Here is a 15891-nt window from a genome sequence, read left to right as displayed (position 1 = left end):
TCCTAGTCCTTTTAGCGTTAACGGTTCCAATAGTGTCTTTTGCGGTTTTAGACAACCCTTTCTTGATGCTTTCCCATTTTTCTTCGATAGTACTTAGCTCTTTACCATCCTCCATGATTTCCTCTACCGCCTGTTTGTATTCCTTCCTTTTAAAACCATTTAATGCTTCTACATTCCATTTTTTGACTCGCCGCCCCTGCCTTATCTTTTTGAAACGGACGCTACATTTCATAACAACTAAATTGTGGTCAGAGTCCGCATCCGCTCCCGGGAAGCTGTGTGAATTTATCACACTGTTCCTAAACCTGTGTCTAACAGGATATAATCTAGCTGATACCTTTCTGAGTCAGCTGGCATTTTCCATGTAGACCTATGCCTTTTGTAGTGCCTGAAACAAGTGTTGGTGATGATTAACCCCTGTCTCCAGTAGAACTCAACTGCTTTCTCCCCGCGGTCATTCCTCGTGCCTAAACCGTAGTCCCCGACCTCATCACCATCTCTTCCTTCGCCTACCGTCGCATTCCAATCCCCTATCACTATCAAATATTTCCCCGAAGGAACACCCGCGATTATGTCCTCTAACTAATCGTATATCCTATCTACCTCTTCCTCCGTATGGTTGCTCGGTGGCATGTATACCTGAATAATAACCAAGTTCGTCGGTTCTTCTTTTATATCTACTAGTAGTATTCTATCCGTTACCTGCTCCATGTTGACTACGCTTCTTCCTACCTCTTCATTTAGTACTATGGCAACCCCTCGTTGGCTCTCGTCCCCGCCGCTGTATATTATTCTATAATAATCACTCCAGTAATCCCAGCTATGCTTCCATCTGACCTCGCATAGACCTAAATATCTATTTTCCCCCTTTCCATCTCTCGCTTAACAATCTCCAGTTTTCCTGTCCTCATCATTGTCCTATCGTTCCACGTTCCTATTCTAACTAATTTGGCCTTCTTCTCCTGCGCCTTCTGTCCTGTTCCTGCTAGTTTTCCCTTGCAAGGATTTCGTGGGATGACGACCGCGGAAGCCTTGCCTCGCTCGCTGCCGGGCACGACACACGGCCAATTGGGCCGAGCCCCGTAGTTGCCAGGACTCAAAATCTCTGTATTGTCCATCATATTTTTCTTGGGAATGATAATTGAGGTGGTTTCCCGTTGCCTTCCTCAATAGTGTTTTTAACGTGACACCATAACTTACTGGCTGCCCCACTGGGGTTAGACGCCATTGCAGCCGCCTCACAGTGGAACAGACGCTGCGTGGATTACGTTTCGTCAGGCTCCTAACCTTCGACCAATCTGGCATGGGTGACCCTACCAGGAGCAATATTATTACTCCCGCCAGCACAGCTCTAGGGGTCATCGGAACCCACAACCCCTCCACCACGTCAAGGTTATAGTCCGGGGAGGGGATGTATATATATATATATATATATATATATATATATATATATATATATACAGGGTTATATATATATAACCTAATAATAATTTCGGAAGAACGAGCAGTTACACATTGGAAAATAGATGCTCCCTCTTTACGGAAAAAGAGTCTGGTTTGGAATTTTGTGTATTATCTATTTTTTTGAAAATCGAATGCGCCAGTGGTAAACAGATGAGATGGAGGGATGACCAAAGAGAGGGTTCGGAAAGCGTTGGGGAGCGAGGCGGGAAACTCGGGTGCAATCCCACGAAGGTGGAATTGGGGAGTGCTGAGTGGGATGTTCGTTGCAAGTTGGTCGAAATGGGATGACCCCTTCCTCCCTCTGGGAACACGCCACTCACGGCCCCTCTCCATCCCCCAGGACGGCGGCCACGGTCAGCCTGCTGTTCGCCTACATGGGCGAGTTCCTGCCATTGGCTACGAGGGACCGGAGTCTGTGCGGACTGGAGCTGTCGTGGTCCATAGCCATCACCATCCTACCAGGTGAGAGGCACGACCCGCCGTCGAAAGGCATCGGGTGCTTGTACTTGCCCCATCATCCCCATTTCAGGTCCGGCGAAAATGGACGATTCTGCGACTGAAACTAAACGGAAGTGCTTCCAGTAGTTAATTAGACACGCACGTATTGAAATAAAAAAGAACACCCGCAACTGACGGCGAGACTACGAGTGCTACGAAGGATATTGCATTTTAAATACAAAAGTAAAGTTGGAATCGGCAAAGGGACCCTTTTGGAAAAGACACGGGGAAATTACTTAAGACGTTGTAAGGAAAGAAACGAATCAGGCATGGCACCTTGACCAACTTAAAAAGAAACATTCTTTGCAAATAGTTGGGAGACTGACCCCAAGGCTTTCCTATCATAAATTAGGGAATAGCGAGGAAAAAGTCCAGGCGGCCCAAAAATGAGTGCGGGAAATCCATCACACGCAACATTGTTTCATCTCCGTATGGATTATTTGGACATTCGAGCACTACGGAGCTTTTTTAGATTAAAATGTAGGTCAAATAGTGGGTCTCTAAAGTCATCTTTGTCTAATTATGTGGATCTAAATGAATTGAGGGTCAGTGCTAGCAATAGTTCATTTAACACCAATCAGATATCATCGGACGGAAAATTTTATAGGGGATTCAATATTAATAAGAAGGTAATCCTCGTTAAAAGTTCAAAACACCGTAATATCAAGGAAACATTATCTGTGTTGGCAGTTGATTACCGAAGTTTAAAAAACAAAGTCGCAGAATATTAACACCTTATGCGAAGCACAGGCGCAGATATAATTATTGGGACAGAAAGCTGGTTATCCACTGATATTGCCGACGGTGAAATTATCCCCAAATTTTCCAAAATATTTTAAGAAATAACAGAAAAATAGAATCCGGTGCGGTGTCATTATTATAGTTGTTAATTCTTGCGTCAGGAGGGCTGAGGTAATTCCAGTTAAATGTTTTGGAAAGCGTTTTGGTGCTCCATTAAAAGTCCTCAATCCAAAATAATTGATGTGAGCGCATTTCGCAGGCCGCCGAACGACAAATATAATTTAATAGTAGAATTAGATCAGCAAATCATAGGTTTCTTATCCCAATACAATAATCGCGGCGTTGTGTGCAAGGGTATGTGGCGGGGGATGTTAGGTCACCAGCCGTGCATGTACAATCCCGATCATGTTACCTCTGGACAAATATTTGTTTGATCGTCCACTGGAACAAAGTTAATCACACGAAAAGAAGTACTGACATGAAGTAATATTCAGATACAGGATTCGTGCATTCAAATCATATGGGAGAACTGTTAAAAATATATAGGCGGTCTTCCGATTGTAACTCTTCCATATTTTAAGTGGGAATTCAAATTAGCGACCTCTCTTTCTAGTTTTAAAGATGATGTATCCCCGGAATCTCTCCGGAGGTCTGTAGTAGACCCAAGTGAGGACTCTACTCGACATCGGGCATTTCATTGGAGCGCCAAACGCTCCTACATCTGTTACTATTAGAGAAAGACTCACTTCAGCTTTCATGAATATTCTTAGAAGCTATGAACACTCCTCCAATCTGATTTTCTTTGCCCTATCTGCAAATTGGAAAAATCTCTGATAAACAACTCTCGGTTCCCATAATTATATCGGCTTCGGTACAGCTTTTCATGTGGACAAATTCAGAAGAATAACTAACGAGCAAACATTCAGGGCAAAAAGAAATCCCCATCTGCTGTATTTAACAAATTAATTTTGTTCCTCACTGTTTATTCATAATTAGCGAAAGAATGATAAATTCACCAACATTTGGAGGGGAATTACTTCCTTTGATATGTTATACATCCTGGAAATCCACAAAAATCCCAAATAAAATTACCTAATTGAATATAATGATTACCATATGATCAACGCCAATACATTCTCAACGGCAATCATAAGAAAAGAATACAAATTCCCCCCAAGTCGAAAAGAAAGCTTCGCTTGATACAATGTGCGACCATGTTCAAAAGCAGAAACACATTCAATTCGTCCGACCTCCTGAGAAATGTCTCATTCAAATGATTCTTTCGCACTTGTTTTATCTTCAACTCGAAAAGTGCACATTCGGAAAACTCGCCCAGAATTGGTCTCGATGTCTCCGAGTGAATTCATTTCATGTTATGTTCGTGGTGAAGGCCTCGCTCGCATCCTTTCGATCGAAATCGAAAAGCATTCAATCGCGGAATCCGATTTTTTCCATTTCTCTACGCCGCTGGGAGAGAATTCGCAGGAAGCCATCCATGTCTCTCGGAAGCGGTGGAATCAGTCCTGGTATGGGGGGGAGGTGTGGTGAGGGGCGGGGTCGCAAGTCCAAGGCTATAATTCTGCGCACGCATTTCTTCTCTCCCGTGCACCACTTCCTTGAGAGAGGTCGCGCCTCCTTATCGCGTGCAACAACCGGATCAGTGAATGTAATAAATGTGTTGCAACAGTGAACGATACCTGTATACTAATATTTTTACGAGGCACACGTTTGATATTGTAGAAAAAATTAAACAATGGATAATATTTAACAATACATTGTCAGAGTTTCGCATTTTAAAACGACACCTGGTTTTTGAAGCCAGAGGATAAGTGCAGATGCAGCTGCATTGAAAAAAAAATATCCGCATCAAGCCTCCGAAAGATCGTGTCACCGGGGGTGTTCGTCATAACTGCAGAAATATTATTTCACGCACACATTTAAATATGTATTAGCTAACATACAAATAAACAACTGGGACACATACACGCATAGATTAGATAGATCTAAGCCAACTGTATTGGCAAATGCAGTCTATTCACCAAAAAGGTGCATGGCAGGGGTTGCAAGCACCAGGTGGAAAGAACAGGGGATGAGAGAGGGGGAGGCGAGTGTTTGAGGGGTGAGGGAAAGGGTAGAGAAACATCAACTCAAAACTCCCAGAAGAGCACGTGCATGGTGGTGTTTTGACGCGTATGCATTTTAGCGGCACATTTCTTTGTAAAGGAGTGTTAATTCTACCCACTGCAGAAGTTTTAAGGAAGCCTACTCAATAGGAGGGAATCAAAATGAGCTCCAACTATTTATGCTCTAGACCGCCTAAACACTAAGACAAGTCATGAAGCACTAGGAAGCTGGAAGGGGGAAACATTATGAAATTGCAGCGATGCAACTTGTGCCTACAACACACTTGGTAACTTGCCCCCTGATTGTTGTAGAAGGAGGGGAGAAATGTGTAGTCACTGGCGAAGTACACGGCAGTTACATCATCCCCCTCTTATCACTTCATGGCTATCGTCTAAAAGCCCCCGAGCCCTTGGGTCAGCGGATAGGCTGACGTGTAAATACAATTGTAAATCTGATACATCTATGTTATAAAACATGCTACAAGATTACATTCTTGCATCTCCATTATAGTTTTGTAATTACTTTTTAAGCAGTATTTAAACATTTTTTGCATTTTTCTTTGTCTCCTTAACGCCGCTCTGACGGCAATGAATACATGTATTCTTCCACCTAAACTACGTGTTAGTTCTTTTCAGTGGATGATGAAATGTTTTGGAAAATCCGCTCTGTCTATCGTGTCTTCTGCGAGCCAATTTTCAATGACTATGACGTTATCTGCCTAGGTGCCACCAAACATGTGTTCCATATCCGATCTTTGATACTTCGGCAGTTAAACGTGATAATATTTATTCTGTCTCACACTTAATGTTTGTTGGCAGTGGGATTGGAATTGCCCGTGTTTCAGATGTTTTTTTATCACTTAATTTCCGTTATCTGAGTCGTCTTTCACTATTCAGACGGTCACATTTTACACGTGCGAATTTACCACCATGAACTTTTCGTTTCGTCTTGAGCTAATTGATGCTGTGTCGTGTGTAGCTAACCTGAATGTTTCATAATTGTATTTTCTTATCATTCTTAAACGCTCCTGACTCGGAACTTCCTGTCTAACGTACCACTCATGCGATAACTCTGAAACGTTTTTGTGTGTTTTACTGCTAACTTCGATGCCTCTGAAGTCGTATAATGGACCCCCGAGCGATAGGGCGGCCCCTGGTACGATTAGAGGACAGACCTCTGGGATCAGCAGATTAATATTATTAGGTAATTAACCGGTTAAGTTGGGTTTTGAATTAACACAACTGCCAAATAAACATTTTATTTCTCCTAACAAAACACAACCCAACATCCTATTCTGCAATGAGTCTCTCTTCATCTCTTCAGGAGGAAGGAAATGCACAGGGTTCGGGGTTGTTTGGTAGAAGAGACTCCATAGTCTCAATCTTTCCCAAAGTAAATACGACTATCTAGCTATATAAACATCCCGTTTAACGTCCATATCCTATTCCTGCCCCTTCCTCGCTTGCGCAACATTCTCCCCTCTATCACGGTCTTCAACATCCCACTGCGGATCAATATGCTTTGTAACCATTTTTCCTGCCTCCTCATAATTTTTCCCATCCACATCTAGCACTTCCTCATTTGTTTTCTTCTCTGTCCATTTCACCTTCTCCATCCTTCTCCACACCCACATTTCAAAAGCCTCCAATATACGTCTATCCACCTGCTTCAATGACCATGTTTCCGCGCCGTATATAGCTACGCTCCACATCAAATTTTTACGAGTCTTTTATTAACATCCTTACTCAACGTCCCTGCCATCAACTCCCTCCTCCTTGTGAAAGCCTCTTCGCCTAGCGCAATTCTTCTCCTTACGTCCTTACTACTTTGACCGTGTTGGTCCAAAACACTTCCGAGATACGTAAACTGTTCTACCTGCTCTAGTTTTTGCCCTCCTATTTTAATGTTTAGCTTAGCCTTTTTCTTTCTAGAAAATTGCATAACCTTTGTTTTATTGATATTAATTCTCATCCCATATCTATCGCACTGAATTTCCGCTCAATAGATTATGCTCCATTTTTCCGACTGAAGCCTCACACTCTTCGATAGATGTCCTCTTTAGAACTCCAAGAAAACGCCTTCGCGGTCGAAAGGCGCAGCACGACGATTGAAATGGGACCACCTCAAACCATTTCACCTCCAATAAGGTATCCTTGGAGGAGCCCAGGAGATCTTTAGATCCCCTGGGATTCCGAGGCGTGTTTTTTTCCGCATAAGCTACGAGGCATATTCGCAGCATGGAGCAGCGACCTTCGCCGCCTGCGTCATCGGTTGAATCACACCGCCTGGTATACTAAGTCCGTCCCAAAAGTAGCAGGACTGAGTCGATTGAAAAAACGTCATTGCCAGAATTGATACATTCAATCAAAAGTCTTCAAAGTAGCATCCTCGTGCGTCCACATACGCACCTGCCAGCGGATTTTCCACGCCTCGAATGCTTTCTGGAAGGTGGCGCCAGGAATGCTGCCAAGCTCCCTCGTCACGGCCTGTTGTGACGCTTCCACCGAGCCGAAAAGACGTTCTTTCAGCACAGATTTGAGGCGTCGGGGAAGAGGAAGAAGTCTGGCGGGGCATCATCTAAAAAAATTGGACCCTCTCTCACGTGGTCGAAAAGCACTTGACAGATCCGCGTGCGAGTTTACTTTTGTTCGTCCGAGAGCACTCGCGACACCAACTTCGCACATGCCTTTCTCATGCCAATATCTTCGGCCGCAATTTGATATGCATTGCGGGGATGGTGCGGGGGCTAACGTACTGGCTTCCCACCCTGAGGGCGCGGGTTCAAATCCCGGCGGTGTTGAATATTTTTCAGAGGTATCTCGATCCCTACTTGAGGTGCTTTGTGGAGGGCACTTTGAGTGAGTACGCCGTCCGTCGGATGGGATGTTAAACTGCGGACCCCTTGGCGCCTTTCTATAAGAGTAGGCTAATGCCGACGCCGGGTTTCTCTCCACCCTTCATCCTTTCCTGTCCATCTCCTATGGCGCAAATGACCTTAGCTGTCGGTCGCCTCCCCTAAAAACTACTACTACTTGATACGCCTGTCCAAGCAAGGCCTTCGCTCTTGCAAGATTTTCGTCACCAATTAAGGTTGAAGGTCGTCCTGAACGTCCGGCGCTTTTCTACATGCCAGAAACAACCTGTGCCATTCAAAAACACCCGATCTATCCATGGCGTTTATCATCATAAGTTTCTTTGCATATGTCATGAGTCTCTTTCGCGGTTTTGGCCAGTTTCTCGCGACATTTGGTGGCGTAGCGTTGTTCCAATAACCGGTTCATGACGGAGCATAACGAGGCCACCTTATAGAGCGAACTTACGATCCGCACTCCGCAAAGGCTGGGAGCCAACTGCCAACCGGCCCCCGATCTTTCCTGAGACTCTCCTCACTCGAAACCAGCTAGAGAAACCGACGTCCGTCCATCCGGGAAAAAATAAGACGTACTCCTTTTGGGACAGACCTTCTGCACCATGACGACAATCATCAAACATCACCCTCCCGTTAGACTCCGCATCGCATTATCCGCTGGACATTTGAGCAACCCCTTCAGTCCTGCACGTCGACGGTTGAACTTCGGTGGCGCCCTCGGGACTAGGGTAGGATCTATAGAAACCTCGTTCCGATCCCTAACCCAATAGCATCTGGATGCTATGAGAGACGTCGACACGGAATTCGCTCCACACCGCAGCTTAATCTTCACGCCCTTCCGAGAGACAACCCTTCATGTCTATGGGGGAACAGCTCGTCTACTTAGGTGGACGGAGTCCGGGGCAGGTCCTCGAGCCGCCTCTGCAGTTGGGCGAGCCCTCATTTAGGTGTCTTCGGTGTTCCACCCAAAGCGCAATATCCCCAAGGAGCACGTACGCCACCTTCAATGCCAGACTGAGGCCCCTCTTCAATTCCGCGATACTAAGAGTCGCGAATACGACAGCTTTCTCGAGCATCGGGATAGAAGACCCAAGTGATGCCATCCGAAATCAGAGGAGACTATCTTGAAGGAGAAAAAATTTATTCATTAAAGAAATTATTGAGAATTACCAAAACATTAGAGATACAGGGAGTAGCTGACGTAAAACTTGTGCTATAACATGAGATATGAGAGCATTTGGAATCTTTCACCCGCTTCATAAATAGTATAATATGTTCTTCAAAAAGCTCTAAGATATGCTGCACCGATGATCCTGAAATATAAGTGGGTGTGCGTTTCTGAGGTTGATTTGAATATCACAGAAAGATAAAAGAGATTGTTTAGAGCAATTTCTTAAAACCATGGGATCCATGCAGAAAAGTATCACGCACTCAGGGTATGGCAACAAAATCCATAGAGAAATACTTCTGGTATGTCATCCCTCTATACTCTTCGCACTATTCCACCTCTGGGGGGTAATTAAACATCCATTAGTTCTGATTGAAATATTGCAAATGGAGGCATACGTACTCAATGAATTGAGGTACTTATATCATTAAACTACTTACTCTACTGTGAGAAAAGTAGTCAATGAATTGTTTAGCTGTAGGTATTGCTGCATATTTATCTTACCCAGCCAGTCATTATGAAGGCATATGGCAGGAGTTGATAGGTGATGAACAGTAAGTAAATAGAGAAAGTGGTTTTAAATGGCATCCCATGCAATTTATTGTTGGGTATGTCAATTTGTCCTTGTGATACTTACTCTTGTGATCCTGAGTCCTGCAAGGAAAAAATGAATCTTTTGATTAGTAAAATATGCCATCCATTTCCCTCAAAACATCTCATTAAACTCTCTCATATTCCATAATGACGTGGGTCAAAAATTTTCCCCCTTTCAGCATTATACTTGAATATTTTATGATGACTATGAGTTAAATTCCTGAATGTAGTATGTATCAGGTTATCCACTCATAATATCTTTCGTTCATTCATAATGAGTCTCCAGTAAACTGGAAACCTCTCTTTATTCCAAAATTGGACCCTTGTATGTAGAATCCCAAACACTATATGCTTGAGGCTCAACTCATGAGAAACATCACCTCCCCTTGAATCTTACATTCCCTTATATCCCTGCCATTCATTTGATCAGCCCTATTTTTCTCAATGCAGCTCCGCAAATGTTCTTTACATGCTTTCTCTATAATAGATCTGACAATAGTGGGACTTCTAGATATTTTATTCACCCCATTATTCTAATACCTCCGAGTTAATATTTTTTTGCAATAATTTTCCCAGAAATACAGGAACCTGATGAAGCTGTAAGATGGTGAAATGCATTGTTTCAAATAAATCCTATGGAAAAGTACAAAGTCATATGCATGCTCAATACTTTTATGAAGCCTAAAACCGTAGAATATGTTGTTGAGATTGCTAGAATGAGTCACACCATCCAATTTGTTGCATGTACTTGTACTGAGTCACCAGAAAATAATCTGACTTTGCTTTTAGGTATCCCTTTTCCTAACTAATGAAAATCAACTATTCATGTTGATATTACTTCATTTTTTACTGAAAAATATGATTTTCATGGTGGCAATGGCTGTCCCTCTATGTATTCATGTAGATTTTTGAATTTTTATGGTATTTTAATCTATATTTTCTACATTATCAATTTAAAATTCATGGATGCATATGTATATGACTCATGAAAGTTGTATACTTAATATGCGGCCTTAGGATATTTTACACAAGATAATTATACAAGAGGAGTAGGAAGATAATACTGTAAGTGGAATGATGAACAAAGTAAATTGCAAAAATATGCTCGGCTGGCAATTACTTTCAAAGAATGAGTATGGCATGGCGTTTTGGAACTAAGTTTTATAGCAAACACAGTCATTTGTAGATAGACCACTCTTCCTAAATTTCTAGTACAAGAATTATCATATTATTGTGCGTATTATCAGCTATATTTTTACAGAAAAGAGCAAGAAAAACAATGCCGTTTTCTACCAATGGTCCTTTGTCATCCTTGGCATTGTACTAAATTATGGCATTCTGTTTTTTGATTGTTTTTTAATAATTGTGGGTTTGCCAAATATTTATCAAAACTTGAAGTTATTTTTGTGATCTGATATTCTATCAAGACAAGAACAGATTTATAATGTGACTGTTGTTGAAAAATTTGGTCAGTTGGCACCTTTATATTAATTTCTTGAGGCGTCAAACAGTTGCTCTTCTTCATAATGGCTTTAGAATCATCTTCTTTACTTGGATGAGCTAGTTGAGTCCCAGGGTGGTGTGCATTACTACTCATTGGTTGCCTCCAACAGGTATTGCTGCGGCGGTGATCCCACAGACTTGGGCCTATGAATTTGGGGGTGGATTCCTCATCCTCAACTCGTGGAGAGTGTTCATAATGATGTGTGCCCTCCCCAGCCTCACCAATGCCCTCTGCCTGGCCTTCCTCCCAGAGGCACCCAGGTATCTCATGTCAAAGAATAGGCTGGAAGAGGCACTCCAGGCTTTCCAGTGGATACACCACATCAACATGGGCAAGGACCGAGAATATGCGGTGAGTCTTGACACACTAAAGAGGCGGCGATTCAAGAAATTGACTTGCCTCCTCTTTCATTGAGTTCATGCCTGAAAATACCATAAAGATTTACATCTACCAGAAGTGATATTTTGTCGTGGTTTTCTAGAGCAAAACTTCCAATCTGTACCAATTATCAGGGATGCCTCTAATAAACTTGAAGATAAATGGGCCACTGAAATGTCTGACTCTGAAGGCAGAGGAGTAAGAATTAGGTTATCAGTTGGAGGGATAATTTGGACTTTTATGGACAAGTTGTGTATCTGGTGAGGTGCAGCCTAGGGGGCATCAGAGGCGCATTTGGGATGTGACCAAGTTGAAAGGCTTAAGTGAATGAAGAGTTGGACGTGGGATCTTGTTTCAGGCCAACAGAGAGGAAAATATTAAAATGCAAATATGTTATTTAATAAAAGAAAAATGAAAGTGAGTGTCATGGAGAGATAAAAAATTGGGCAGGTAGTAAAAGGATTCTACCAGAGATTTGAAAAGTCCAGAGCTCTGGAAAAATTGGGGCATCTTAGGGATCTATATCTGAAAAATATTGTTTAATGCAACATAAAATTTTAATATTTGCATGCTATATAATTTAGGGAAGTAACTAGTACTTTGCCATGTATTTCTATCAGCAGGCACTATATTTACTTATTGGAAAGAATAGGAAATTGACTCATATGCAAAGCTTGCAGAAACAAACTGCACGTCCGAGTATGACCCCTTCATTTATTATAAAAATAGAAAAAAATTATTAGCTGCTGAAGCTTTGTATAATGATGACCTCTAATTCAGGTCAAACAACATATGATAAAGCATCGGAAGCATTAGTTACTCTCCTCTTCCTTGCCCTGGCAAAAGTGATCACCATGGTTGACCAAAGGTGCATTTCGCGAGCATATAGTAAGTTGGAGGAACCATGTATGAAAATCAATATATAGGAACGTGACATTCCATTTTGTTGGTACAATCCATGCTTGGAATCATACCATACCAAACACCCTATAGTGGTGGCCAGCAGGGCACATATTGGATGCTGACGTGTGTTAAGTGAAAGAAATGGCAAACTTGGTCTCAATTTTGCCCAAATGAAGACTTCTGTCTATCTATCTGTAGGTGACTTCCTTGCGGCCCTCACCGCCGGCTCCTGAGGGCCCCAAGGTGGGAAGACCCTGTGAGCCCTATTCCGCCCTTGCATCCCAAGCAAGAGCCCTCTTCAGCCAACCTCTCCTCACCGCTTCGGCCCTCACCCTCATTGTGCAGACGCTCCTCATGACATGGTAAGGGCCCCTCACTCCCATGTGCACCAAGGTCCAAGGGGTCACGGTGAAGGTGAGGATTGCCATTGGCTAGGGTCCCCAGACATCTGGTCATAGTCCTCCCCATGTCCATTTGTCTCAACAGAGTATGGGGACTTGTGATATTGATCATTTTCTGGTAATTTCCATATAGTAAAAAAATATCTATATTTATAACATATGTACATGAATATGTAATATGAATTTTACATGTACATGCAAGTGTACACTTAACAATCATCTTCTTTGATGAAAGCTTCTTTTTCTTGATTTCAATTTCATTTGTCAAAGATATGTTGAACTAAAAAATCTAGCGACTTTAGTCACGGCAAAGTTTTTCCTCATTCGAAGGAAATATTTTTTAATCAGCTCAAAGGTCGAGATGATCACCAACAATTAGTGTCAGTGCATTCCAAGACCGTATTTCCCTTACATCTCTCTTGAATCTTCTCCCTTCCAACTTATATTTTTCCTGATATATCTGTGATTGTTATCACAGATTGTCCCTTCTACTTTCCGACCGTATTTTAACCTACTTGTGTAGTACATTAATTTCACCCTTCCTCAGCAAACTTTCCATATCCTTGCGCTGTATCTTCCACCATGCTTATTTCCCTGTTTCTTTCCTGACTCAGTTTATTAGTCAACTCTTTGCTTTTTGTTTTAACTATCTCTGAGTTTACATTCTTCCATTTCCTTCTCTCATCTATCTTTCAAATCATATGATTTCTAATCAATAGTTTTGCTGCTCTTTTCTTATTTACTCTTCATATTACTTTTGTGCAGCTTTTGACATCCCTTTTTTGATGTGTTCCCATTTTTCTCCTATGGTACCCAAGCCCCTTTCCTAAATCATGATTTTCTCTAAAGCTCGCTGTCACTCCTTTCTTGTTGCTCCTGCTAGAACATTCAAATTCCATTTCCTAAACTGCCAGCCCTGTTTTATCTTTTTGAATTGGATGCTACCCATCATTATTACTGAATTATAGTTTGAATCTACAGTCACTCCAAGAAAACTATTCCAGTCAATCCCATTGTTCCTACTTCTGTGCCTAACCTTGGTATGATCTTACTGATATCTTTCTGAGTCACCTGGCGTTATCAATGTATACCTATGCCTTTTGTGGTGTCTAAACCAAGTGTTGGTTATGACTAACCCCTGTCTTCTACAGAACTCAATTGCTTTCTCCCTGTGGTCATTCTTCATATCTAAACCATAATCCCTAACCTCATTACCGTCTCTTCCTTTGCCTACCCTTATATTCCAAACCCCCATCACTATCAAATGTTTCCCCACAGGAACACACCCTATATTATCCTCTTTAAGTAATCGTATATGGTATTGACTTCTTCCTCCTTATGATTGCTCGGTGGCATGTATACCTGAACAATGGTCAAGTTTGTCCGTTTTACTTTTAACTCTACTAGTACTATTCTATCTGTTGCTTGTTCTATGTTTACTATGCTTCTTCATACCTTTTGATTCAATATTATGGGAATCACTTGCTAGCTGTTGTCCTCTCTGCTGTATCTATTTTGTACCTAAACCGTTGTAACCTCTGTAACTATCACTCCAGTAATCCCCTATATCCATCCATATGACCTCGCGTAGACCTAAAATATCTACATCTCCTCTTCCCATCTCTCACTTTATATTCTCTAATTTTCCTGCTGCCAACATTGTCCTAAAATTTCAAATACCTATTTAAACTAATTCGATCTTCTTCTGCATCTTCTGTGCTTTGCTTTGCAAGGATTTCATGAGATGACAACCGCAGAAGCCTTGCCTCTCCCACTTCTTGGCACGACACACTACCATTTTGGACAAGTGCCATATTTGCCAGGACTCATTTTCTCTAAACCGCCTATCATGAACCACCTTTATCCTTTACTACAATTTCAAGAGATAATTCAATTACAATCATATAAATAATACATGGGATGCATTTAAAGTATTATTAAAATGGAAAAGGCCTGTTATATAATCAATAGTGGTTGAAATTGTGGCGTGTATTTTCTGATCACACCTTCAATTATATCACACTGTACCCCTGTGTTGCAAATTTGGTGGATTAGTTGATTTAGTATTGAAACATCAGAAGAAGAAAGTGATATGATTTATACAAATATGAAAACATGAATAATTTTTTATCTACTGCGGAGAAAATACCAATATCTGGTTTGGCCATTTCTGCAGCAAGATGCCTTGACCCCCATTTTGTCCTTGGCAGCTATCACACGCTCATCCTGTGGTTCCCGGACCTCTTCGATCGCTATGACCGTTTTTTGACTCTGTACCCGAATCAAACTGTGGCATCCATCTGCGAGGTGACGGCAGCCATAGCCGGTGGTGATGATGCCCTGCCTTGCGACTCTGATGGACAAGCAGTCATCTCCGCCACCGCCTACCACCATGCCACGATTGTGGGGGTCGCCTGCATCGTGGCAGGGGTGGCCATCATTGCAGTCGTGGACCGGCTCGGCAAGCGGGCTGTCATGGGTGGGTGAGTGGGGCGGCCGGTGGCATGAGAAGGGGGAACGGAGAGTGTGTGTGCATGAGGCAAGGGTTGTGGGGACAAGCTTCAGATGTTGTGTGCAGTGTGATTGCAGGTCCAATCAGATGGGTTGTGGAGGTGCACTCTTAAGTGCATTTGTGAATTCTGTAATAATATAAACAAACTTGCCCGCATACGTACTATGCATGAGTTGGGTGGCAGAGATAGGAAGGGAATGAAGGGCCCTCCCAACCCCCACTTCCCCCCCCTCTCTCTCTCCTTTCGGAATGCTATTCTGTGGCACATGTCTCCCCATTCAAGGAAAGGGCCCTCAGCTTCGCCCAAGCGGTGTAATTTTTTTTGGTGACAGATCATTATGGGAAACCAAAGGCAACACAGGCAAAGGACCTGGCATAACTCATTACTCTGCTAATGGGTGAATTTCACATGCCATTTGGCTTAGTACTAGGTAAGCTACACCCTCACCAGTCAACAAACTGGGATTTATGGTCTGATAGGAGACTGGAGCCGCTTGCAAAAAAATAGACTCTTTCAATTTCAGTCAGATGGCTGGGAATGAACTGTGATTGGCATGCATGTGAAAAACTACTGATCAAACATGTGTAGATTTAGTTCACAGTTACCTGTTTTACTTCCAATACTGACAGATAGGTCTGCAACCCATCTCAAATATTAATAACAGGGGAGGTAATGATATTCACTCAAAGGGGAGCCATGAACACAAACAGGAATCCCCAGTAATAGGATAGGGA

At 42.4% G+C, this 15891-nt stretch overlaps 1 protein-coding gene across 1 annotated transcript in view; it reads left to right on the top strand.

The window, feature by feature from the left end:
- The window catches only part of LOC139694169 (synaptic vesicle glycoprotein 2C-like), a 35464-nt gene that overhangs the window by 11073 nt on the left and 8500 nt on the right, over positions 1 to 15891 (top strand). Inside the window, exons 5-8 of the mRNA XM_071592599.1 lie at positions 1805 to 1926; positions 11072 to 11313; positions 12442 to 12605; positions 14855 to 15123. Of these exons, the coding sequence (XP_071448700.1) occupies positions 1805 to 1926; positions 11072 to 11313; positions 12442 to 12605; positions 14855 to 15123 (797 nt within the window). The remainder of the gene's footprint in view (positions 1 to 1804; positions 1927 to 11071; positions 11314 to 12441; positions 12606 to 14854; positions 15124 to 15891) is intronic.

The sequence above is a fragment of the Hetaerina americana genome, unplaced genomic scaffold, assembly GCF_022747635.1.
Source record: "Hetaerina americana unplaced genomic scaffold, ioHetAmer1.1.p SCAF_5, whole genome shotgun sequence".
Lineage (NCBI taxonomy): Eukaryota > Metazoa > Arthropoda > Insecta > Odonata > Calopterygidae > Hetaerina > Hetaerina americana.
Note: the sequence above shows the minus strand (reverse complement) of the source record. Positions and strands in the feature narration are given on the sequence as shown.